Genomic DNA, 20,345 nt, shown 5'->3' with positions numbered 1-20,345 from the left:
TGCCAGGGGTGATCGAGTGAAAGCTGCTGTTAATGGCCCCAAAGGGCCAGCTCTGACCGGGGGTATGTGATGAACATGGAGGAACTCGGGCACATATGACCTTTCCCTGGCCAGGGGGGCAGACGCCCAGGGTCATGTCCACCAGGGCAGGTAACAAGGGTCCCTTGGTCCAGTTTCCACTGGAAGAGAACATGGCTGAAGCATAAGGAGCTTGGGGTGGGTTTTTTTTTTTTTTTTTGCCTTTGGCACCTACTGCACCAGCTGGACCCTCCATTTATACATTGTGCCTGGAGTGGGGGAATGAGGGCCCTGACCCCCCAGTCCCTCTTCCTGCACAGCCCTGTGCTGGCTTGGGGTTGTGGCTGCACCATCAGCCTCCGGGCTGGTGCCTTCAGTTCCTGGCTGTTCAGGGATGGGTTGAGCACAGGAAAAGTCCTTCCAGAGGCCAGACCTGGGAGGAGCTCTCGCGCAGTTAATCTTGAACAATGGCCCAGGCTCTCTTACGCAGCAAAAGCGCTGGATCTGAGCAGCTCCTGCGCGGGTCACTCTGACCTACTGGCAGAAGGAGCGGTGGTGGTCAGCAGCTCTGCGCTTTCCAGAGGGGCTGGCCTGACTCACGCCCCCGGGCCAAGTATCTGCAATCACATCTGGGCAGGGAGTGAGGCACAGTGACCCCCCGGCTGCTTCTGATTCATTTCCCCAGAGCGCCCCGTTCAAGGGGGACTGGCTTAGCCAGGGCCAGCTGCATGGTAGTTTAGCACTTTGCACCCATCAACCAGTAGCTTTGTGTTCTCACTGGTTTGCTGGACACCCCAGGTCCCCTTAGAGCCTTTTTCCCCTCCGGACTGACAGCAGGTCTCTTCCTCGCTGGTTTGCTGCCGTAGCATCAGCTGTGATTGTGGGATCTACCACCTTTCTATACCTGCTGATGGAGCCGGGGGAAGATGACTTCTACCAGCAGCACTTCCAGCGCTCCCTGGCCCGGAATAACAGTGCGACCGCGCCACAGGGGCCTGCCCCCTGTCCCTTGTCAATGGCTCCCGTCCTCCTGCCAAGTTTAAGCAAATATTTGAGACATGAACAAATATTGACCCTTCCACACACCAGAAACAGCCCTTTTGCTGAGCCAGTATGTGGCTCTGGAGACAACGAGTCGGTTGCAGCATGTTTCACTGCAAGGTCATCAGGCCAGGGCACCAGGGATTGAAAGTCAGGATCAGCTGATGGGAGCTTTGGGCACTGAGCTGGTGGCTCTCAGCCAAGGTCCTAGTGGGGCAGGTCTCGCGGCCACAGAAACCTCCCCCTGGCTGGCAGAGAGGATACGGTCTGAATGGGCCATAGAGACTTAACTCTCCCCACCCACCTCCAGTAGTAAAGTGGGTCATTCCAGCCCCCCGCTTGTGTGTGTAGCCTGCCCTTCCTCTGCCTGAACAGAGGTTCCAGGCCTGCCAATCACCTCCCACTCCGACATCCTTTTGCTGGACCTCCCACCCTGCCCCGCTTCCATTGTCTCGTGATCAGTGACCCTAGTTCTTTTTGGGCCTCTCCCCTATTCAGGAGCTCCCTGCCCCACTGCACCCAAATACACCCACACCCTTTGCCAGCCCCGGACGGAGTGAGAAATTAATAGAGAAAACTTGGGAGCTGCAAATATTTAACCCTCTAGCCCAGCAACCCCAGTGAGGCAGGGAGCCCAGCATTTCTTACAGCATGTGCTAGTAGCCGGCTCTGAAATCAGTGTCTCGAGGGAACACAGACCCCCGCCTGCTCGGGGAATTATCCCTCTTATACAGAGGAGGAAACTGAGGCACAGAGAGACGAACCAGTGGCAAAGGCAACAGCAGAGTTAGGAACAGGAACCATGTCCCAGCTATAAATCTGATTGTGAGAGCGGGACCAGACCCTCATCAGGGTCAAGCCCACGCCCCACCCATCTATCGAATCAGACTGCTTTACTCAGTGAGCGTTGGGAAAATCCAGGGGGTGTCCTTATGGAGTCCTAGGGGTTGGAGACCAGTTCATGCACAATCTAGGTAGGCCCAGAAAGAGCAGTTCTCCTCTCCCTTTGTCTCCCCAGGCCCTCAGCATCAGACACTCTCAGCTGCGGTCAGAGGGCACAATAAAAAGCCTCTGCACAGAAGGGTGTTACCCACATTCCCTGCGGGAGAGGAAGTTTGGAAGGGTCCTGCTGGAGTGGGAGAGCAGAGGTGAGGCAGCGTTGCAGCAAGTGGCATACCAGACCAAATGGCCTGATGGTTTGATCCCGGACAGCAGAGGAGGGCACTGGGCTAGGCGGAGGCCAGCAGTCAGATCTGTAGCTGCAGGAGATTAACGATTTATTATACCCCATTTCCCCTCCCCACCCACCCCCCGTCCTGTCATGTGTTCGCCACACGTAGCGTATCAGACCATATGGGCAGTGCCCTTGGTGTCATCTCAGTGCATTGCCCAGCGTAGCACTGAGCAGCAGCGTGCTCACACCACTGAGGACAATGCTCTCAATAAACCCCAATCCCAGCTGCGTCGGTTCAGGGGCGGAGAATCCACTAATGACTCTGAGCTCAGGTGAGCTGCTGAAAATCAAGCTGTGATTTTTCCAGCCTCAGATGGGGACTTGCACTCGGGACCCTAGAACTGGGGCTTCCTGCTCTGTTCTCCAGGCGAGCATGTAACTCAGGAGTCACGTGTGCACGGAAAGGAGACCACGAAGACTCCAGCCTGTTCTCCCAAAGCTGTATTGGCTCTGCAGGGTTGCAGCTTTCTGTTCATAAACTAGGCACACATGGCACTGAAGATGCAGAGAGGAACAGGTGCCAGGTACATTTTTAGAGTGGCTGGTATGACCCTGACGTCCTGAGCAGGAAATGCACCATTGTTGCCTTTCGCAGCTGGGGCAGCAGGATTCTGACACATAAGGACCATATTGATACCTTACCAGATGCCAGACAAAACTGTGCTTAATGAATTAAATGTCTTCAAACTTAGTTCTTTCTCACCTTTGCAGCTTGGTTGATTTTCCATTGCAGTTATTCCACGCTACCCAACTCCAGCGGTTACGGGCTGAAGGGCGATTCTTGCCTGCACTTTAGGACTATGCGACATAGCGGGCCTGCTCCAATATAAGTCCCTGTTGCTGGGATACGGAGCTAGTGCAGGTCTGACTTTAGTGCCCCAAATATGGGCCTATATTTTTAGAGACGAAGGCTGTGAGTTCTATTTCCCACGCTGCTAGTGATTAACAGGCCACCTTGGAGAGCATTACCTGAAGGTTACTCAGAGCCTGGCTCTAGACCGCATTGTAAGGAGCGTTGTCGCCTGTCCTGGTTTTTTTCCAGATTTGGCCTTGCGTCAATGAGTGTGCTCCAAGCTTTGCAGGGCATTGGTGCGGGGCCGCAGGGGGAAAGGGATTATCCCAAAATGATGTGAGACATTCCCTAAATGTCATGAGGGGGTTGAGGCATGGTGTGATGACATCCCCCACACAATGACATCGTGACACAACAGCTTGCATTGTGACACGATAGGCATTTCAGCAACACAATCGAGTAATAGTCACAGGTGCTGCACCGTGGCGTCTCGCTGACTCCCATAATGCTTTGTCACCATATCTTCACATGACGCCATTATGCGTCTCAGCACCACAGCGAGGCTCTGAGGCGCCACCTTGATACTTCGTCCTGACCGGACGCCTTGTCATTGGCCACGCCACAGTGAGGCGGTGAGGCAACGCCATGTCATTGGCTGTGCCACAGCAAGGCGGCAAGGCGACACCGTGTCATTGGCTGTGCCACAGCGAGGCGGCGAGGCGACACCGTGTCATCGCCACAGCGAGGCGGTGAGGCGATGCCGCGTCATTGGCCGTGCCACAGTGAGGCGGCGAGGCGACACTGCGTCATTGGCTGTGCCACAGTGAGGTGGTGAGGCAACGCCGTGTCATTGGCTGTGCCACAGTGCGGCGGCGAGGCGACGCTGTGTCATTGGCTGTGCCACAGCGAGGCGGCAAGGCAACACCGCGTCATTGGCTGTGCCACAGCGAGGCGGCGAGGCGACGCCGTGTCATTGGCCGTGCCACAGCGAGGCGGCAAGGCAACACTGCGTCATTGGCTGTGCCACAGCGAGGCGGCGAGGCGACGCCGTGTCATTGGCCGTGCCACAGCGAGGCGGCAAGGCAACACCGCGTCATTGGCTGTGCCACAGCGAGGCGGCGAGGCGACACCGTGTCATTGGCCGTGCCGCAGCAAGGCGCTGAGGTAACGCCTTGTCATTCGCTGTGCCAGAGCGAGGCTCTGAGGCGTCACCATATGATTCAGCCCATTCTGGGATGAACTGAATATATGTTGCCCCTTCCACCCTCCCGCTCAGCCCGGGTGGGGGAGGGGAGGGGGCAATCCCATTGGATTACACTGAGTTTTCAGGCATTTGATTAGGCCACCTATACCCAGGCCCCCTCCCTCGGCCATTACGTACCCCCCCGTCTAGGCCCCGCCCATCTCACCACCCCGGCCAATCGCCTAGCGCGGCGCGCCCGCGAGGGGGCGGGGCTATGTTAATGACCTCCCCGCCGGGCGGGCCGTCGCCGCCAACGTGCTCCGCCCCCTTCGCTGTCGCGGCTGCGAGGACCCCTCCCCCCACCCCCGGGCGCCGCTCCCTCCTCGGCCGCCTCCTTCAACCTTGGTCCCGCCGCCGGCCCAGGCCCCCCGAGCGAGGCGGCTGCAGCACCCGGCTCCCCGCGGCGCTCGGACCGCGCCTCCGCTCGCCATGACCTTACTGACCGCCGGCCGCCGGGCGGCCGCGCGCCTGCTGGGCGCCAAGGTGAGGCCGGGCCCGGGCCTGGGCCGCGCGCTGGGGGGGTCACGTGGTGGGCGGGGGGGTCCGGCAGCGGGGACAGGCTTATCCCCCGGGGGGGCTGGGTGGCACCCCCAGTTCCCAGGGACCCCACGTGTGTGTGTGTGTGTGTGGGGGGGGGGGGGGGTCGTGTTAGCCGGGCTGAGTCGTGCTCCGTGACCCCCCCCCCCCCGGGCTGCAGCCATTCACCCCTCCCCACTGGTGTCCGGGGGCCCACGCGGGGCAGGGCTGCTCTGCCCCCCCCCCGTCCCCGGGGCCCCCGCAGCGCTGGGCTCTCGCTTCCCGGGGCGCAAAGGGCCCTGGAGCCTCCCACCCGAGCTCTGGGCCTCCGCGGGCCCTGGCCTGGCCTCCCTCCCAGCCCTTAGGTGCCCTTCCCGGGTGCCTGAACCCCTTAGGATGAGGCTCTGCAGGGTGTAGGGTTCATGGGTGGGCAGGGGGAAGCTGGGTGCCTGAACCCCTTAGGCCGAGGCTCTGCGGGGTGTAGGGTTTGTGGGCAGGGGGAAGCTGGGTGCCTGAACCCCTTAGGATGAGGCTCTGCAGGGTGTAGGGTTCATGGGTGGGCAGGGGGAAGCTGGGTGCCTGAACCCCTTAGGCCGAGGCTCTGCAGGATGTAGGGTTTGTGGGCAGGGGGAAGCTGGGTGCCTGAACCCCTTAGGCCGAGGCTCTGCGGGGTGTAGGGTTCGGGGGGGGGGGGAAGCTGGGTGCCTGAACCCCTTAGGCCGAGGCTCTGCGGGGTGTAGGGTTTGTGGGCAGGGGGAAGCTGGGTGCCTGAACCCCTTAGGCCAAGGCTCTGTGGGATGTAGGGTTCGGGGGGGGGGGGGGAAAGCTGGGTGCCTGAACCCCTTAGGCCGGGGCTCTGCGGGGTATAGGGTTTGTGGGCAGGGGGAAGCTGGGTGCCTGAACCCCTTAGACCGAGGCTCTGCTTCGTTCTGTGCAGCCCCAGCTGCAGGGTCCGACCCCCGCAGGCCCGGTAACTACCGAGCGACCTCGCCTGGCTGGCAAAGTTTGGTTTCTAGCTCCGCGGTTTCGGTAACGGCGGCTTTCCCCGTGAGCCGAACGAAGTCACGGAAACTCAGCCGCCGGCGTCTTCTCCGGGCCGGGTTGTGCGCTGTGGTTCCTTGGACCTGGCAATGGCGTGGCTGGAGGGAGGCTGTTCACGGCTCTGTGACGGGAGAGGGGCAAAGGGGGGCCCGAGGCGATATCTTTTATTGAACCAACTTCTGTGGGTGAGCGCGAGCAGCTTTTGAGCCGCCCGGCGCCCTTCCTCGGGTCAAAGGGACATTCAGCCCGTCTGGCTCCGACTCCCGCCCAGCTGAGTTTCATCACAATCCCCTCCGGCAGCTTATCGAGCAGCACTTTTATTTTCGGATGACTTTTGACTTGCCCCCAGCGTTTCCCAGGGCGTTCTCCTTGGCTCCTTCGCCGGGTTTAATCGCTGAGGATCAGAAGAGCCAGGCAGGGACTCGGGCGCTGTTCGGGGCCTGGCTGCTGCGGGGGTGGGATCGGAAGTTTCGTCGGTACAGCAAGGCAAGCGAGCAGAGGAAACTGAGCAGATGACCAGAGTCCTAGAAAGCTAAAATTAGCACGTTCTTCGGTCTTTGACTGAAACAAAAGCCAAGGGAGCCAAGCTTATGGTGACCGGGGTAAACCCTTCAGCTTTATTCTTCTAATCCCGTCTCTCCGTGGGTTTTGTTTTCAGTTGGTTGCAAAAGGAGGGGGGGAAATACAACCTTTATTAATGACAGGTTTCTGAGTAGCAGCCGTGTTGTCTGTATCCGTAAAGAACAGGAGTACTTGTGGCACTTTAGAGACTAACAAATTTATTAGAGCATAAGCTTTCGTGGACTACAGCCCACTTCTTCGGGTCCAGGAGTGTCCCTGCACTTCTCGCATCTTCCTCACCCCTAATTCTGTTACGTCTGCGTCGGGTGGTTTAATGTTATATCCGAATTCCGAGCGTGAGGACGGAATAACAAGCGTGATCGGGGCGAGGCTGTGACTGGGAAAAACACTGCAAGCGGTGGTTCAATCCAGCTGCATTTAGGATGTGGGGTATGTTCCTAGTTTCTGTGCTACAGGTGCCCAAATTTTGCCCATTTGAGGGCCACATTAACATCATGCCAGGAGGCTCTTCCCCCATCCCTGACCGGCACCCATTGCCACTGCCTGTCTTTAATCCAGAGGTATGACCTCTGGAAGGAAGGCCCAGCCAGGCCTGCAGTGCTCCATCTTGAGCCAAGTGGCCTGGCTGCATTGCATGCTGGGAGCCGTAGTTTTGGGTCGTCTCTCTCTCAAAGATGGAGGCGGCTGCAGTGTAGAAGCCGGGGGTACTTCGGCTGCCCTGGCCTACTCAGACGTGGCAGGTGAGGAGAGCAGGAACGTAGGTGAGATTTGCTAGCTACCGGTCGTGCGTCTCCCACAACTTCAGGCCCGAGCAGAAGAGGAGCGTCCCTGCTCTCCCCAATCTCGCTCAGGGGCTGATTCCTGATTAGCTCGTGTTCTGTGCGGACGACTCCTGTACGGCCTGATTAGGAGCTGGCGGCTTTTAAAGGCCGAACTGAACGTGGGAGAGGCCGATAAAAAGCCAGGCCTGCGGTTGAGTAACTTGAAAAACCCCCACCTGTTCTTGTGCAACTCAACACTTGTGGCCCTGAGACACCTGCCCAGCACCTCCTGGGTCAGCTTTGCTAACGCAGCTTTGTGGCTTTACCCTCCCCCCGCCCTCCTTCCCCACTTCGGCATGTCCTTGAATAGTTCCATAATTCCTGGAAATTAACCTCTGGGGCAGGTTGGTACGCGGGAGATGCAGTTTGGCCCAGTGAATATAGGTCACTGGCGTGGGAGCCAGGGGCCCTGGCTTTGCCACTGACTTGCTGTTTGACCTTGAGCAAGTCACTTCCCCTTTCAGTGCCTTGGCTTTTTTCCCCCTTCCCACCCGTATCTGTCTGTAAGAGCCACCGGGCCTCTCAGCGCTACAAATAGATCACCCAAACCTTCTCTGTGGAATGTTCTCCGGGGCATGCCAGGTCCGTCTGTGGAGGTCACCAGAGGAGCTGGCGAGCGGTGAGACAACGGCAGTATTTAGCACCTGGGGCTGCACAACTGGGAACTGGGCTCGATCTCTCTGCCTGTGAGCTCCTGGGGTTGGAGTGTGCATTGTCATGGCTGGGCCTCCTGCAGCCTGGCAATGTGGAAATCCATTGGGGGGAGGGATGAGGCGCCCGGGGCTGGGGGGGTGAGCGTAGGAGGGGATGAGTGAGAGGACTGGGCAGGCATCGAACTGAAGCTCTGAAAGCGAAGAACCTTGCCAGCAAGCCTGTGGGGCGTGCGAGGTCTCTACCCACTGACTCATGTACAGTCCAACTCCCCTGTGGGCCTTCTGACCGTAATCTGGTGCTGCCACCACCCCACCAATCAGCCCTCCCCTGGAATTGCAGTAGTGGGGATCCGTCACTAGTCGCTACCGTGCCACTTGGCAGGCCTGGCAGCTTTAACCTTGTGATCTTGCATTGCACTGGGAGTGTTGGGGTAAAGGTCAGGCTCTGGAAGAGGAGGGCGGTGTTTCCAACAAGCAATTCGGAGTTACCAGTCCGGGGACCCAAATTCAAGGGCAGCCTCTGACACTTTAAACATCTGTACAAGGAACGAGGTCGCAGGGCTCTGCTAAGAGATTTGGCCCTAAAGCGCCGTGGCCTTGGTGGAAGGCCTGCGCCCTGCATTAGGAAGGAGGTGCCCTGTCAGAGGGCGCTCTGCAGCTGTTGGGTCACGGGTTCCAGCTGTGAACGGACACTGTCTGCCATTATGGAATCTGACCCCGGGATTCCCAGCAGAGCTGGGGATGGAACCCAGGAGGCCTGGCTCCTAGTCCCCTCGCTCTAAACTATGCGGCTTGCCCAGTGCCACCTGCACACCAGCAACGCGTGCGAGGCGGGCGTACAAAGAACCCTCCTGTGGTCCTAGGAGATCTCCGTCTCCTATCCTTGCTGGGGGAACAGGCTCTGTTCTAACTGTCCCATTGTCTGGGTCAGGATTCACAAGGAAAGGGACTGAGCTCAGATATACTTGTAATTCCTCTTTCCCTGATGTGCTAAACATTGCCTTTAAACTGGAACCAGAAACCAATTCTCCCTGGTAACCATAACAGCCCTGAGTGTTTCCTGCTGATGTGATCACTTTAATCCTCTTAGCGAACCACTCCCCAGGCCTGGAAAGACTCCTCTGTGGGCAGCAAGTGGTCCCATTGCACACACCCCTCTCTGTCCCTTGCTGCCTTCTGCCCTGTACCACCTCCGTGTCCAGTGACGCTATCAGACCTTGAGATCCACCTGCAACATGGTTCTTGTTCCGTGCATGTGACTGATGTCGGGGAAGCAGCCTGGACTAGCGGGTAGGGCCCCAGACTCGGAGTCTGGAAACCTGAATTCTGTTCCCAACCCTGCCACTCGCTTGCTGTGCGACCCAGGGCAAGTTGTTCCCCTCCACACGTCTTCTCTCTCTAGACTGGCAGCTCAGGGGGGCGGGGAGCTGCGTGCGCCCTGTCCGCACAGACTCTCCTGCTAGTTTAACCCTTTGTCTTTCTCCTTCCGCTGTCTGTCCCAGCCCCAGGCTGGGCTCCTGTTGCTTTCATCTCCGAAGCAGTGAGCGAAACGCTGCTGCTCCCGAGCTGTCTGAACCATTGGAGAACACTAAATCCCTTCCTGGGAGAGGCTGGGACACAGGGTTCCCATCTTGCCCCTCTCCCCTTTCCTCTGGGAACCTGCCACCTTGCAGGGTGGACTGAGCAAAACCCGTTTTAACACTGCCCTGGATTGCCCAGCTTAACCCCTCGGAGGGTAACCGCTGCCGCTCTGCCCTGCAGCGCTGATGGATTGCAGCAGGCGATCGGAGTACAATGCGCAGCCCTGCCGCTGCTGCTTGCTCCAGGTGTGTCTCCCCTGGGCCCGTCCTGGGGAGGAGAGAGGAACGTGCTGGTCCAGTCAGGTCTTGGCGTCTCAGCAGCGACTGCCCACAAAGGAGGTCAGTTGGTGTTCATTTAAAACAGTCCTCGTGCCGTAGGGTTAAATCTTTGCAATAAGGCAGACTCTGGGTGGAGGCCTTGGGAGGGGCGAGGGGGGTGGGATGCTGGGCGTGGGGGAGATGGCCCAGAACGCATTCCTGTTCGGCTAACTCCGGCTCCCCCGTAATGAGAGACGTCTGTGACTCGACTTCCTTTGTGCCGCCCGGCTGGCTGGGAAGAGAACTAGGAAAATGGAGCAGAGCTCATGGCTATTAACTGCTCTGGTGGACGGCGTTTCGTTCCTAGTTCAATCTGGGGTTTGTGGGTCTATCGCTTTGTGCCATCTGCTCAGCTCACGTAGACTTTGCAGCAGTGTCTGGAACTGCCGAATCTTCCCAGCCAGCAGGACCGAATGGAAAAACCGAGTCACTTGCGAGCTCTGCCAGCGCTGTCCCTCAGGGACCCTGTGTGTTCCACAGAATCGACGGGCTGGTGTGGGGAGGGCGACCAGACAGCAAGTGTGAAAAACCAGAACAGGGGTGGGGGGTAATAGGAGCCTATATAAGAAAGACCCCAAAATCGGGCCTGTCCCTTTAAAATCGGGACATCTGGTCACACTAGGTGTGGGGGGAACCTTGTTACAGCCCGTGGGGGGGACAGGTCTGTCCCATCTAGGCTCCAGCATGGCTGAGTAGCTGGGACGTGTGGTACCAGTTGACCCAGGGTAGGAGGCAGTGAGTCAGAGCCAGGCTTTAGTCCCAGCTCCGCCCTGATTGGCGACGTGACTTCAGACCAGGCCCTTTCTGGCTGTGATGGGGGTGGATATACTCCCCCTGGGGCCATGGGATGGAGCTAGCAACAAGCTGTGCCAATGTGCTGTTCTTCCCGCCCACCCCCAGGTGCCTGGAGCCCAATAGTCACCCTCCCCCGATAACTAATTCCTCCCCCTTCCTTGCTGGAGGAGACACCCAAGGAGGAAGTTGTCTCCAGGGTAACATTGTGCTTGACCGTGGCCTGTGGTGACTCCGCACTGCAAGACTTTGCACCATGCCTGGCGGGTGAATCACCGGCGGGGACCTGTTCTGGGCTAGCAGGGAGGGCAGGGCTCAGACTGGCACGTGGCGGTGGTCACAAACCACTGGACGGAGGGGTGCCGGCGGCTGCCCCCTCTCTGGTTGTTTGTGTTTGATCATCAGGGGAGATTGCAAGGCCCTATGGACCTCTCGCCCCGCCAGTGTTGACGGGGGCGGCTGGCAGCCCTCTCCCTGCTTGGGTCCGTGTTGAGCCGGGTTCGTGGCTGTGGGGCTGTTTTGCAAGGCGAGCACAGGCTGGGTGTGAGGTCGCTGGAGTTCCCTGGGACTGTCAGCGGAACCATCCACTCCTTAGCGTCTGCAGTACAGCACGTGTCCGTCTCGCTGCTGGTCCTGAACCAGATGTGAATCCAAGAGGCCCCGAGCAGCATGGCGCAAAGGGGCGACTAGCGTAGCCTGCAGACACGTCCGGTCTCCTGGCTTTGTGACCCCCCCCGCCCAGCTTGTCCGTTCAGCCCCTTGGTGTGTTTCAGTGGGACGCCTTTCAGGCTGAACTAGACCAGTGCGGCTGCTCTCTGCTAGAAGAGCCTTGATCTTTTAAATAAAAGCACCTGTTTGCATAAGAGGGTGAGCTCCGGGCTAGGAGCCAGGCTCCAGGCTCTGTTCCCCACGGTGCCGCTTCACCTCTGCTTCGGTCACCCCGCCTGTAAGGAGAGAGCACCTCGGCGGCCGTGGTAAGGTTAGACGTGAGGAAGGCGTTGCTAGGAACGTCGTCAAGGAGAGAAGTTGGCGATTGCTTCTCGTAGCGAAGGGAATATCTGGGTCACGGCTGCTTCTGTCCACCCGCTGTCTGCAAATATAAACACCCCCACCACCCCCCCGGCTCCCTCGTGGGTGAATTTACCAAAGAACGCCTCCAGGTCCAGGGAGGGATGTCTGCTGCTTCTGTACAACCTGTGTGGCCTGTTCTGGGACCCACGCCACTTGTTTGAAAGCCTTTTCGGTTTGCTCAGAACAACCTCCCTGAACTTGGGCGTCTGATCTGGGACCGGCTGCTCCCGTTCCAAGGGGGAAACCAGGCTAGGTTATTCCGCCTGAGTTCTCCTGTTCAGCTGCTAGATCGGCGCAGGCCCGGGGGGGATACTGCCACGTCTCGGTGCTCTCCCTCCTGGTAACTCGCAGGAGTCTGGTATCAGACCCTTCTGGTCGGCACTGACAGTGGCTGGATACTGACTCCTGAGTTTCTAGATACTAACTGGCCTAAAGTGATTCCTCCTTTGGGGAGCTGAGTTAAGAGCTGCATCTGTCCAAGCCGAGGTTTGCGTCTCGGTCTAACCGCATCCGCACTGTGGGGAGATAAGCGATACCGTCTGTCAGTTCAACCCTACCTTGGTAGAAGGCCAGCGTGTAGGCCAGGGCTAACCCGTCTGCAGTGGGGAGAGGAGACGGGCACAGAGTGACACTTCCCGCTCCATGGATAGCCTAGCTGTTCTTCCCCCCACCTAGAGCTCAAACTTCAGTGCACCGCGACCCCCTTCGGACAACACAAACAACTACATGGCGCGGTGGGGGAGAGGGGAGCCCCGGGCTGAAGCCCTCCGGCAGCAGGGCTCGCACTTCGGCTTCAGCTCCAGGCCCCAGCTAACCTAACTTAACGCTGGCCCTGGTGACCCCATTAAAATGCAGTCGTGACCCACGTTTTGAGACCCGCTGGCCTAGGGTGACTTGACCCACCACATGGCCTCAATATCTGCTTCAGCATGGGGTTTCTGGAAGCACCCTGAAGCGCTGCTTCTCTTCCCTGGCGTTCTCGTGGGCCCGAGAGCAGATTCCCACCCTCTTGCCTTGGAGAGGACAAACCTTGGTGGGTGACTCAGTAAGAAGTGCTCGCCGCCCCAGGGCAGGCTCTTTCACCTGCAGAAAGTGCTGGGCTGGCTACAAGGGAAAACATGCTAGACTAGTTAGGCCGGGAAAATGCCCCCCCCGTCCCCCGCAAGCCAGCCATAAGGCCTGCTCAGTAGCCATCCCCTGACGCTCCTCACCAGAGCAGGAGTGTTGAGTCTGAAAGCTCTGCTCTTGGAGCTATTGTGGGGCAGCGTTCGGGCTGCAGGCGCTCGCGATCTGTGGTCCCGTCTGGTCTCGAATCTATGAATCCGACTCGGCTCCTCCTTGGCATGTATCTTCTGCCTCCCTGGATCCCAGGTGCTCCAGCTTTCCGTCTTGTTTCTTTAACCTCCGTGCGACCGTTCCTGTGTGCTGTGACCCAGCTCCTGTTTTCCACCCCAGAAGTGGCTCCCTCTTAGGGCACGTCTCCACTAAAGCGCTGCATCGGTGTAGTAGGACACCGCACACCGACGGGAGAGAGCTCTCCAGCGGCATAGTGAATCCACCTCCCCAAGAGGCGGTAGCTATGGCAAAGGGAGAAGCCCTCCCAGCCACATAGTGCTGGCTACACGGGGCTGGGGGTAGGCGTGTACGGCGGCATTGCTCGGCGGGGTGGATTTTTCACACCCCCGAGTGACGGAGTTATGCTGATATAGGTCTGTAGCCTAGACCTTAGTGGCCGCTGATGTTCTCCCGTGTCGGTTTCTAAAGCCCTTGGACCCCCTTTGCACACAAGGTTTGATGTGCATGTTGAGACGTTTGCATAGCTGGGATCATTCCCCTGTTCCCTGCAGCTAAACACATCCCCCGACTAGCTGTTCCTGGCCGTTTTCCTTGCGCCGCTGGAGGCGAGCAGGATGTTCCAAACCATTGAAGGAGGGAACAGCAGAAGCCGTCCTGAGCAGAATCCCAAACTAGCCCGTTGTGTACAGAACAAATCACCAGGGTTTTGTTCCCCAGCCGCTTGTGCCAGGATTTTGGCATTGCCGGTCCAACTCGAAACACTCTTGCTTGTGTGGGGGCCGCACTGAAGTTCTGGATTTGCAACAAGAACTCCGACTGCAGCAGCAGCCCCGAGAGCAGGCAGCAAACCTGTCCGCTTAGCGCTTCCCGGATGAGCGGGATGTGCCCGGTTCAGTCAAAGCGGCCTGGCCCTTCTGGGAGGAGAGATGCCTTCTCCAGCGGAACAAAGGCCCTGATTGACCTTCTGTCAGCGGGTCTCCGCCGTCATGCCCGCAAAGAATTGCAAAGCACGTTCTATGGACTGGCTGCCAAGTGCCGGCTGTACCTGCAAATCCCAAGTGTTCTAGTGGGAGCTGAGGGTACAAAATGGCAGGTCACTCCTGGAAAGCCTGCCCCGGGCGGGACCCCCCTTCCAATAACAGCAGCACAAACCCATTGCTGTATAGCTGAAACCTGCCACCACCCCCACAAGAGGGGAGGGGGGGGCGTTACTAGTGACTCGGTGTCCTAGCAGCTCCCAAATGTAACTAGCCTTGTGTTGGGGGCCACTTTGTGTCATTTAATGGCAGCGTTTCAGTCTCCGAGTGACGTGCTCAGAGGGTAAACAGCAGCTTCCGGAAAGATTTATTTTCCTCCATAAGCATGTCTGTATTTTATTGAACCCAGGGGACGTTCTGCCAACTGGGCCCTACGCGGGCAATGGGCAGCCCTGAGCTCGGGGCTCGGCTGTTCCACTCCAGCGCTAAAGGACCCAGCCGGTCTCTCTCCCTGATCCCAACGCTGGGATGCAGCCTGCAGGTATTCAAGGCCGCTCACCCGGCAGGATTGGCTGGCTCTGAACCTGCACGGTGCCCTCCCCCAGCCCTGCCTACGCCAAGCCAGGAATGACTCATGCTGCGCTCTCAGCTGTACTGACAGGAACAATCCCGCTCTTGCCAAGCGTCGTGCGGCTGCTACTGCCGCCCAATGGGGGTGTGGTAGGGGCATGCCCGTAATCGGAGAGAGTGACCGAATCAGCCACGCTCCCGCCGGAGTGAGAGGTGGAAGCGGCTTTCCTGGGGCGTGATCTGCACAAAGCAAAACGAAATGCCCCGTTTCCTCCTGGCCCAGAGAGAGGAGGCGGCGGAATTGAAATGTTTTCTTTGTCCGGGGCACCCACCTCCTGGACAAACTGCTCTGGCTCCAATAACTCCCCGAACTAGAGCTTTGCTTCCACATTCCCAGTCAGTGACCTGGTCAAAGCTGTGCTGTCTGGTTCACCTGTTTGCAGCAGAGGGAAATATTGGGGTGTGGGAAGGGGGGGGGGGTATGATTGTTTCCCTGCTGGTGTCAGCCACGTGACGTTGACCTGCCTAGTGTAACACTGACCTAGGCTGAGATCTTGTGCTCCATGGCACTGCCAGGCTAACGTGTAAGAGGCCCCCCCCTCCCCTCTCTCTTTGCAGAATGCACCATGTATCTTCGCTGCCCGACACGCCAGCTCTGCTTCCACGGTAAGTAGAGACCTCTGCCTCTCGCCTCGGGGGGAGGGGGGGTGCACGTCCCTGGCTTCTCCAGTCCAGCGGCTCCAGTGCTGCTCATGGCCTCGCCCCAAAGGGAAACCACCCCAGAGCTGCAGTTCAAATCCCGTCGCTGTCTGGCCTCCTTCGGAGGGATTTCTGTGCAACGCAAACCAGAGACCCTAACGGGCTCCGAGCGACCCTCCCTCCCAAGCAGTGCCGGGAGTAGCGATGCTAAGCTCCGCCGTGGGGCAGTGCTGCCCCTCACCAGCTCTCTTGTTTCTCCCCCCCCCGACATACAGAACCTGAAAGACGTCCTGGCCAACTTGGTTCCCAAGGAGCAGTCGAGAATCAAGAGCTTCAGGCAGCAATATGGCAACACGGTCATCGGGCAAGTCACTGTGGAGATGGTGAGTGCGGCCGGCGCGGGCCGGCTCACGCGGTCTCCGTTGGGTTGGGGCTGGCCCTGGACACCTTGTTCTCTCCCTCACCCTAGAGGGACTGGCCTTTACCCATAAACCCTGCGCCAGGCAGCCAGCCTAGCCCCGTGCCGCCCCTCCCTGCCACGCTGGATCAGTTCCACAGGCCCGTCTCGGCAGGCTCCCTTTCTCCTGGATGGGCCCGCTGGGGTGTCTGATCTGGTGCTCCGCCCTGGCCGTGGCCAATAGCTGCTTCTAAGCCGTGTGGAAGCCCCCTTGGGTCGCAGTGGCCCCGATGCACTGCTCTGGGCTGGGCACTCTGCTGGCGGTCGCTTTGCGCCAGGAAATCGAGGTGCGATCGCTGTGTCCTTAGCGAGCACCGCGTGAGACGGTTACCCAGGCAGGATATGGAGATGGGATGGTGGTAGCCCAGAGGCCTGGCCTGGTTCATCCAGCGCAGCCTGGCGGCTCCACAGAGAGGTGGCTGGGGCTGTAACACCGCTGGGCTTGCGGGGTTGAGAGCCAACCGTCGGTGCTGCCGGAGACCCAGCCAGGCGGTTCAAAGCAGCGCTGGGATCCCCGTGGAGCAGCATCTCTCCCTGCACCGGTCCCGCGGGGCCTGTGTTCCGGGGAGAGCAGAACTGTGGCGGACGGTGAAATCAACGCTGGTGCCGAGAGGGGCCGCTCTGCTCCCCGACAGCGGGGAGACGACTCTGGCTGCAGCGAGCAAACTCTGAACCCCGCTAACTGCCTCCTGGCTCTGTCCCTTCCAGGTGTACGGCGGGATGAGAGGCATGAAGGGGTTAATATACGAGACCTCTGTCCTGGACCCCGATGAGGTAAGGCCTTCGCCGCCCCTCCCCCCCGCCCTCCCCAGGCCGCCCCCTCTCCTCGGAGACTGATTCCCTTCTCCTCCCTTCTCTCCAGGGCATCCGCTTCCGCGGGTACAGCATCCCCGAGTGCCAGAAGCTGCTGCCCAAAGCCCCAGGAGGGGAGGAGCCCCTGCCCGAGGGCCTGTTCTGGCTGCTTCTGACCGGAGACATCCCCACTCAGGAACAGGTGAGGCGGGGGGCGCTCTGGCCGTGGCTCTGGGCTCTGTGACTTAAGCCCCGATCTCTCGTGGCCTCGCAATGCTGCCGCAGCCTGTTCTCCACGCCTGGCCTGGCCCGCCAGCCCCGGTGGGGGCAGGCAGCCTGCGCCCCCAGCCCCTCGGTGCTCCCCGGCTAACCCCGTGTGGTGTTTCCTCCCTCAGGTGAGCTGGGTCTCCCAAGAGTGGGCCAAGAGGGCGGCTCTGCCCTCCCACGTGGTGACCATGCTGGACAATTTCCCCACCAACCTGCACCCCATGTCCCAGCTCAGCGCCGCCATCACCGCCCTCAACAGCGAGAGCAGCTTCGCCCGGGCCTACTCCGAGGGCATCAACCGGGCCAAGTACTGGGAGGTAGGGCGCGAGGCCTGTGAGCTGTGCCGGGATGCGCCCCGCTGAGGCCAGGCCCAGCTGGCCACCCTGCTGCCCGCATTGGGCCATGGAGAGTGTCTGGTCTGCAGCCCAGCAGCCGGCGAGAGCCGACCTCCCGACACCAGCGGCTGGAAGCTGCAGCGTGGGTGGGTCTGGGGCAAGGGCATGGCTGGCTCTGACGCTGACTCCCTCTGGGGCCTTGTCGGAGTCACGTTCCCCTCGGCCTCAGTTTGCCCACCTGTACAATGGGGCTAGTGCTGGGCTGGAGGATGGAGCAACGCTTGCACAGGGCCAACTGCACCCGTCCTTGTAAGGCAGCCGAGCTGGTTTCCTCTCGGCCCAACTCCCTGCCATCAGAGCGGAGAATTTCTGGCCTCTGGGTGTGTAACAGTGTATTACCTGGAGCCCGTGCTGGAGGGACGCTGGCTGTCTGGGCAGGTGAGTCTGTGGCTTCTCCTCCTCACTGCTCTCCAGTAGCTTTCCCTGCCCATTACCGTCTCTCCGAATTACCCAATTTCCCCTGCCCTGGCACGGTTGGCACCTCCGCCTCCCCCAACCTACGGCTGGTTAAAGCAAGCTGTGCGGTCAGGGGCCTGGTTCTCCATTTCCTGCTCAGAGCACTGGGACGTGTCGTGATTTAACTCCCCGCTATAGACACGGGCTGTCGTGTCACTGAAACGCAGCCACCTCTAGGGTGGGACAAGGCAGCCTTCAAACAGCGGCCCCTGTGCGCAGCCGGGACGGCGCACAGTCCCTCTGCTCCGCACGCCCCCGTTTGCTCGCGTGGCCCGAGGACGCAGGCCAGGAGCAAAGCGGGAGGGGCGTGGGGGTCCCTGGCCGAGCCGTGGTGCTGCTGTCCTCGGTGAGCATCCCGCCTTCTCCCCGTCCCCGCAGTTCATCTACGAGGACTCCATGGACCTGATCGCCAAGCTACCTTGCATCGCCGCCAAGATCTACCGCAACCTGTACCGCGAGGGCAGCAGCATCGGGGCCATCGACCCCAGCCTGGACTGGTCCCATAACTTCACCAACATGCTGGGCTACAGCGACCCCCAGTTCATCGAGCTCATGCGGCTCTACCTCACCATCCACAGGTGCGAACCGCGCGTGGGGCTGGGAAGGGCTGCGGCTGGGAGCGAGGCTGGCGTGGTGGAGCCGCCCTGGGGAGAGGCAGGAGCGTCCCTGCATGGGAGGAGGAGGTTGGAACTCCAGAGCCCTGTAACCAGGGCAGAGGGGAGCCCTGCCCTGGTCGGCAGAGCTCAGGCAGGCCAGGCTCTGAGCCCCCCGCAGTTCAGCGCAGGCCGGGGTGGAACCGGGGCAGGGCTCTGAAGGCTGCAGCTGGATCCAGCCTCCCCACCCTGAGAGAAGCTGCTCCCTGAATTGGCCGGGCGGGCTGGCAGCCCCCAGCTCAGGCAGTAGGTCGGCTGCTGCCCTCTGCTAACAGTCTCCTCCCTGCAGTGATCACGAGGGCGGGAACGTCAGCGCCCACACCAGCCACCTGGTGGGCAGCGCCCTCTCCGACCCGTACCTCGCCTTCGCCGCGGCCATGAACGGCCTGGCCGGGCCGCTGCACGGCCTCGCCAATCAGGTAGGGGTCGCGTGGCCTGTGTGGTGGGGGGTGGGGAGAGGGGGACACGGTCCCGGCCTCACCCCCCGTGCCCTCTCTCGGCGCAGGAGGTGCTGGTGTGGCTGACAAACCTGCAGAAGGAGCTGGGCCAGGACGTGCCTGATGAGAAGCTGCGAGATTTCATCTGGAACACGCTGAACTCCGGCCGGGTGAGTCCCCCTGGGCTGCGGGAGCAGTGTTAAGTCTGGGTGACTGCCCCCACCGCCCCCCCTCTGCGCTAACCCCAGGCCTCCTGTCGCCGCAGGTGGTCCCCGGCTACGGCCATGCCGTGCTGAGGAAGACGGACCCCCGCTACACCTGCCAGCGGGAGTTTGCCCTCAAGCACCTCCCCAAGGACCCCATGTTCAAACTGGTGGCGCAGCTCTACAAGATCGTCCCCAACGTGCTCCTGGAGCAGGGCAAGGCCAAGAACCCCTGGCCCAACGTGGACGCGCACAGCGGGGTGCTGCTGCAGGTAAGGCGCTAGCCCCCTTGGGGCTGCTGGTGAGGGGCGCCCCCGAGCCCTGCTCTGCCCTGGCCCCTCCAGCTCGCCCTCCCCGGGCGCAGCAGGCGAGACTCTGAGCCCACCCTGGCACTGGGAGCCAGCCCACCACAGCCCCCAGGGCCTGAGCATCTCCCAGGCCCAGATCCTGCGGGCTGCTGGGCACTGGCCTAACCCCCCGCCCCGCTCCTCTCCCCTCTGCAGTATTACGGCATGAAGGAGATGAATTACTACACGGTGCTGTTTGGCGTCTCGCGGGCCCTGGGCGTCCTGGCCCAACTCATCTGGAGCCGGGCGCTCGGCTTCCCGCTGGAGAGACCCAAGTCCATGAGCACGGACGGCCTCATGCAGCTCGTGGGCTTCAAATCGGGTTAAAGGAAGGGATGGGATGTGGGGGGGGGAGCCCGCGCTTGCCAGCTGTCCAGGGGCTGTTTAAAGAGACAGTACACCTTTTCCCTTCCAAGGGCCTCGGCCAGACGCTAGAATTAAACCTTTCTCTGAGGCACTGACCATAAGTTTCAGGTTATTTATGGTGTAAATTAAAACAATCAGCCCCCTTCCTATCACCCCTAATCCGCCCGCCGCCATTAGCGGCACCTCTGTTAAACTCCTGAGCCAACCAGAGCCCAGCTGCCCCCCCCCCCCCCCCCCCGCACGGCTTTCTAGGCCAGCCTGCCCTAGCCCCCCGGCCAGGAGAGGAGGGTCCTTTCCCAATCATGTACCGTGCTGACTGCTGCCTTGTCCATGTCCCAGCCCCATAGCCAGACACGCTCCTAGGCCCAGATCAAACCTGCTCGCTTAGCCCTGAGGGGGGTTGGCGTGTGAACGCTTGAATTGCTTCCTTTGCCTTGGTCCTCCTCTCCTGCCACCTTGAGTCGGGGCATCTCTGGGCTTTTCCTCATCCCGGGGCAGGGCCTGGGGCACGGACCCTTTCTCATCCCACCCCCCTAGGACTTCCCTGGCTCGCTGCCGCAGGGGCATTGCGGGCTGAGCCCAGGCCTTCCCCTAAGCCCCACTGCTGCCTGGGGGGGGAAGATCTGCGCTTAGGCTTTCTCTCGGCGTGGCCGTGGGGCCAGAGGCGTGGGGCAGCCCGGCCACGCGAGGACGTGATTTCCTAGGCACTAGCGGCGGGGGCGTGCGG

The 20,345-nt window shown here is 60.4% G+C and overlaps 1 protein-coding gene across 1 annotated transcript; it reads left to right on the top strand.

Moving 5' to 3' along the window:
• The first annotated feature begins 4,612 nt into the window (after nucleotides 1-4,612).
• Nucleotides 4,613-19,713, top strand: CS (citrate synthase). Its single transcript, XM_054012297.1, has 11 exons — nucleotides 4,613-4,812; nucleotides 15,165-15,212; nucleotides 15,521-15,628; nucleotides 16,411-16,476; nucleotides 16,565-16,696; nucleotides 16,890-17,078; nucleotides 17,991-18,190; nucleotides 18,555-18,684; nucleotides 18,771-18,872; nucleotides 18,968-19,177; nucleotides 19,409-19,713. The coding sequence occupies exons 1-11, from the start codon at nucleotides 4,759-4,761 to the stop codon at nucleotides 19,577-19,579; spliced, it is 1,410 nt and encodes a 469-aa protein (XP_053868272.1). The 5' UTR covers nucleotides 4,613-4,758; the 3' UTR covers nucleotides 19,580-19,713.
• The last annotated feature ends 632 nt before the right edge of the window (nucleotides 19,714-20,345 follow it).

This window comes from Malaclemys terrapin, chromosome 23, assembly GCF_027887155.1.
Source record: "Malaclemys terrapin pileata isolate rMalTer1 chromosome 23, rMalTer1.hap1, whole genome shotgun sequence".
NCBI lineage: Eukaryota > Metazoa > Chordata > Testudines > Emydidae > Malaclemys > Malaclemys terrapin.
Note: the sequence above shows the minus strand (reverse complement) of the source record. Positions and strands in the feature narration are given on the sequence as shown.

Excerpts from the sequence above, each read along its gene's own strand:
- CS (XM_054012297.1), top strand. The coding sequence starts at position 4,759 with ATGACCTTACTGACCGCCGGCCGCCGGGCGGCCGCGCGCCTGCTGGGC. Across the intron at positions 16,697-16,889 it reads ACATCCCCACTCAGGAACAG|GTGAGCTGGGTCTCCCAAGA; the intron begins GTGAGGCGGGGG and ends TTCCTCCCTCAG. Across the intron at positions 18,191-18,554 it reads CTCTACCTCACCATCCACAG|TGATCACGAGGGCGGGAACG; the intron begins GTGCGAACCGCG and ends TCCTCCCTGCAG.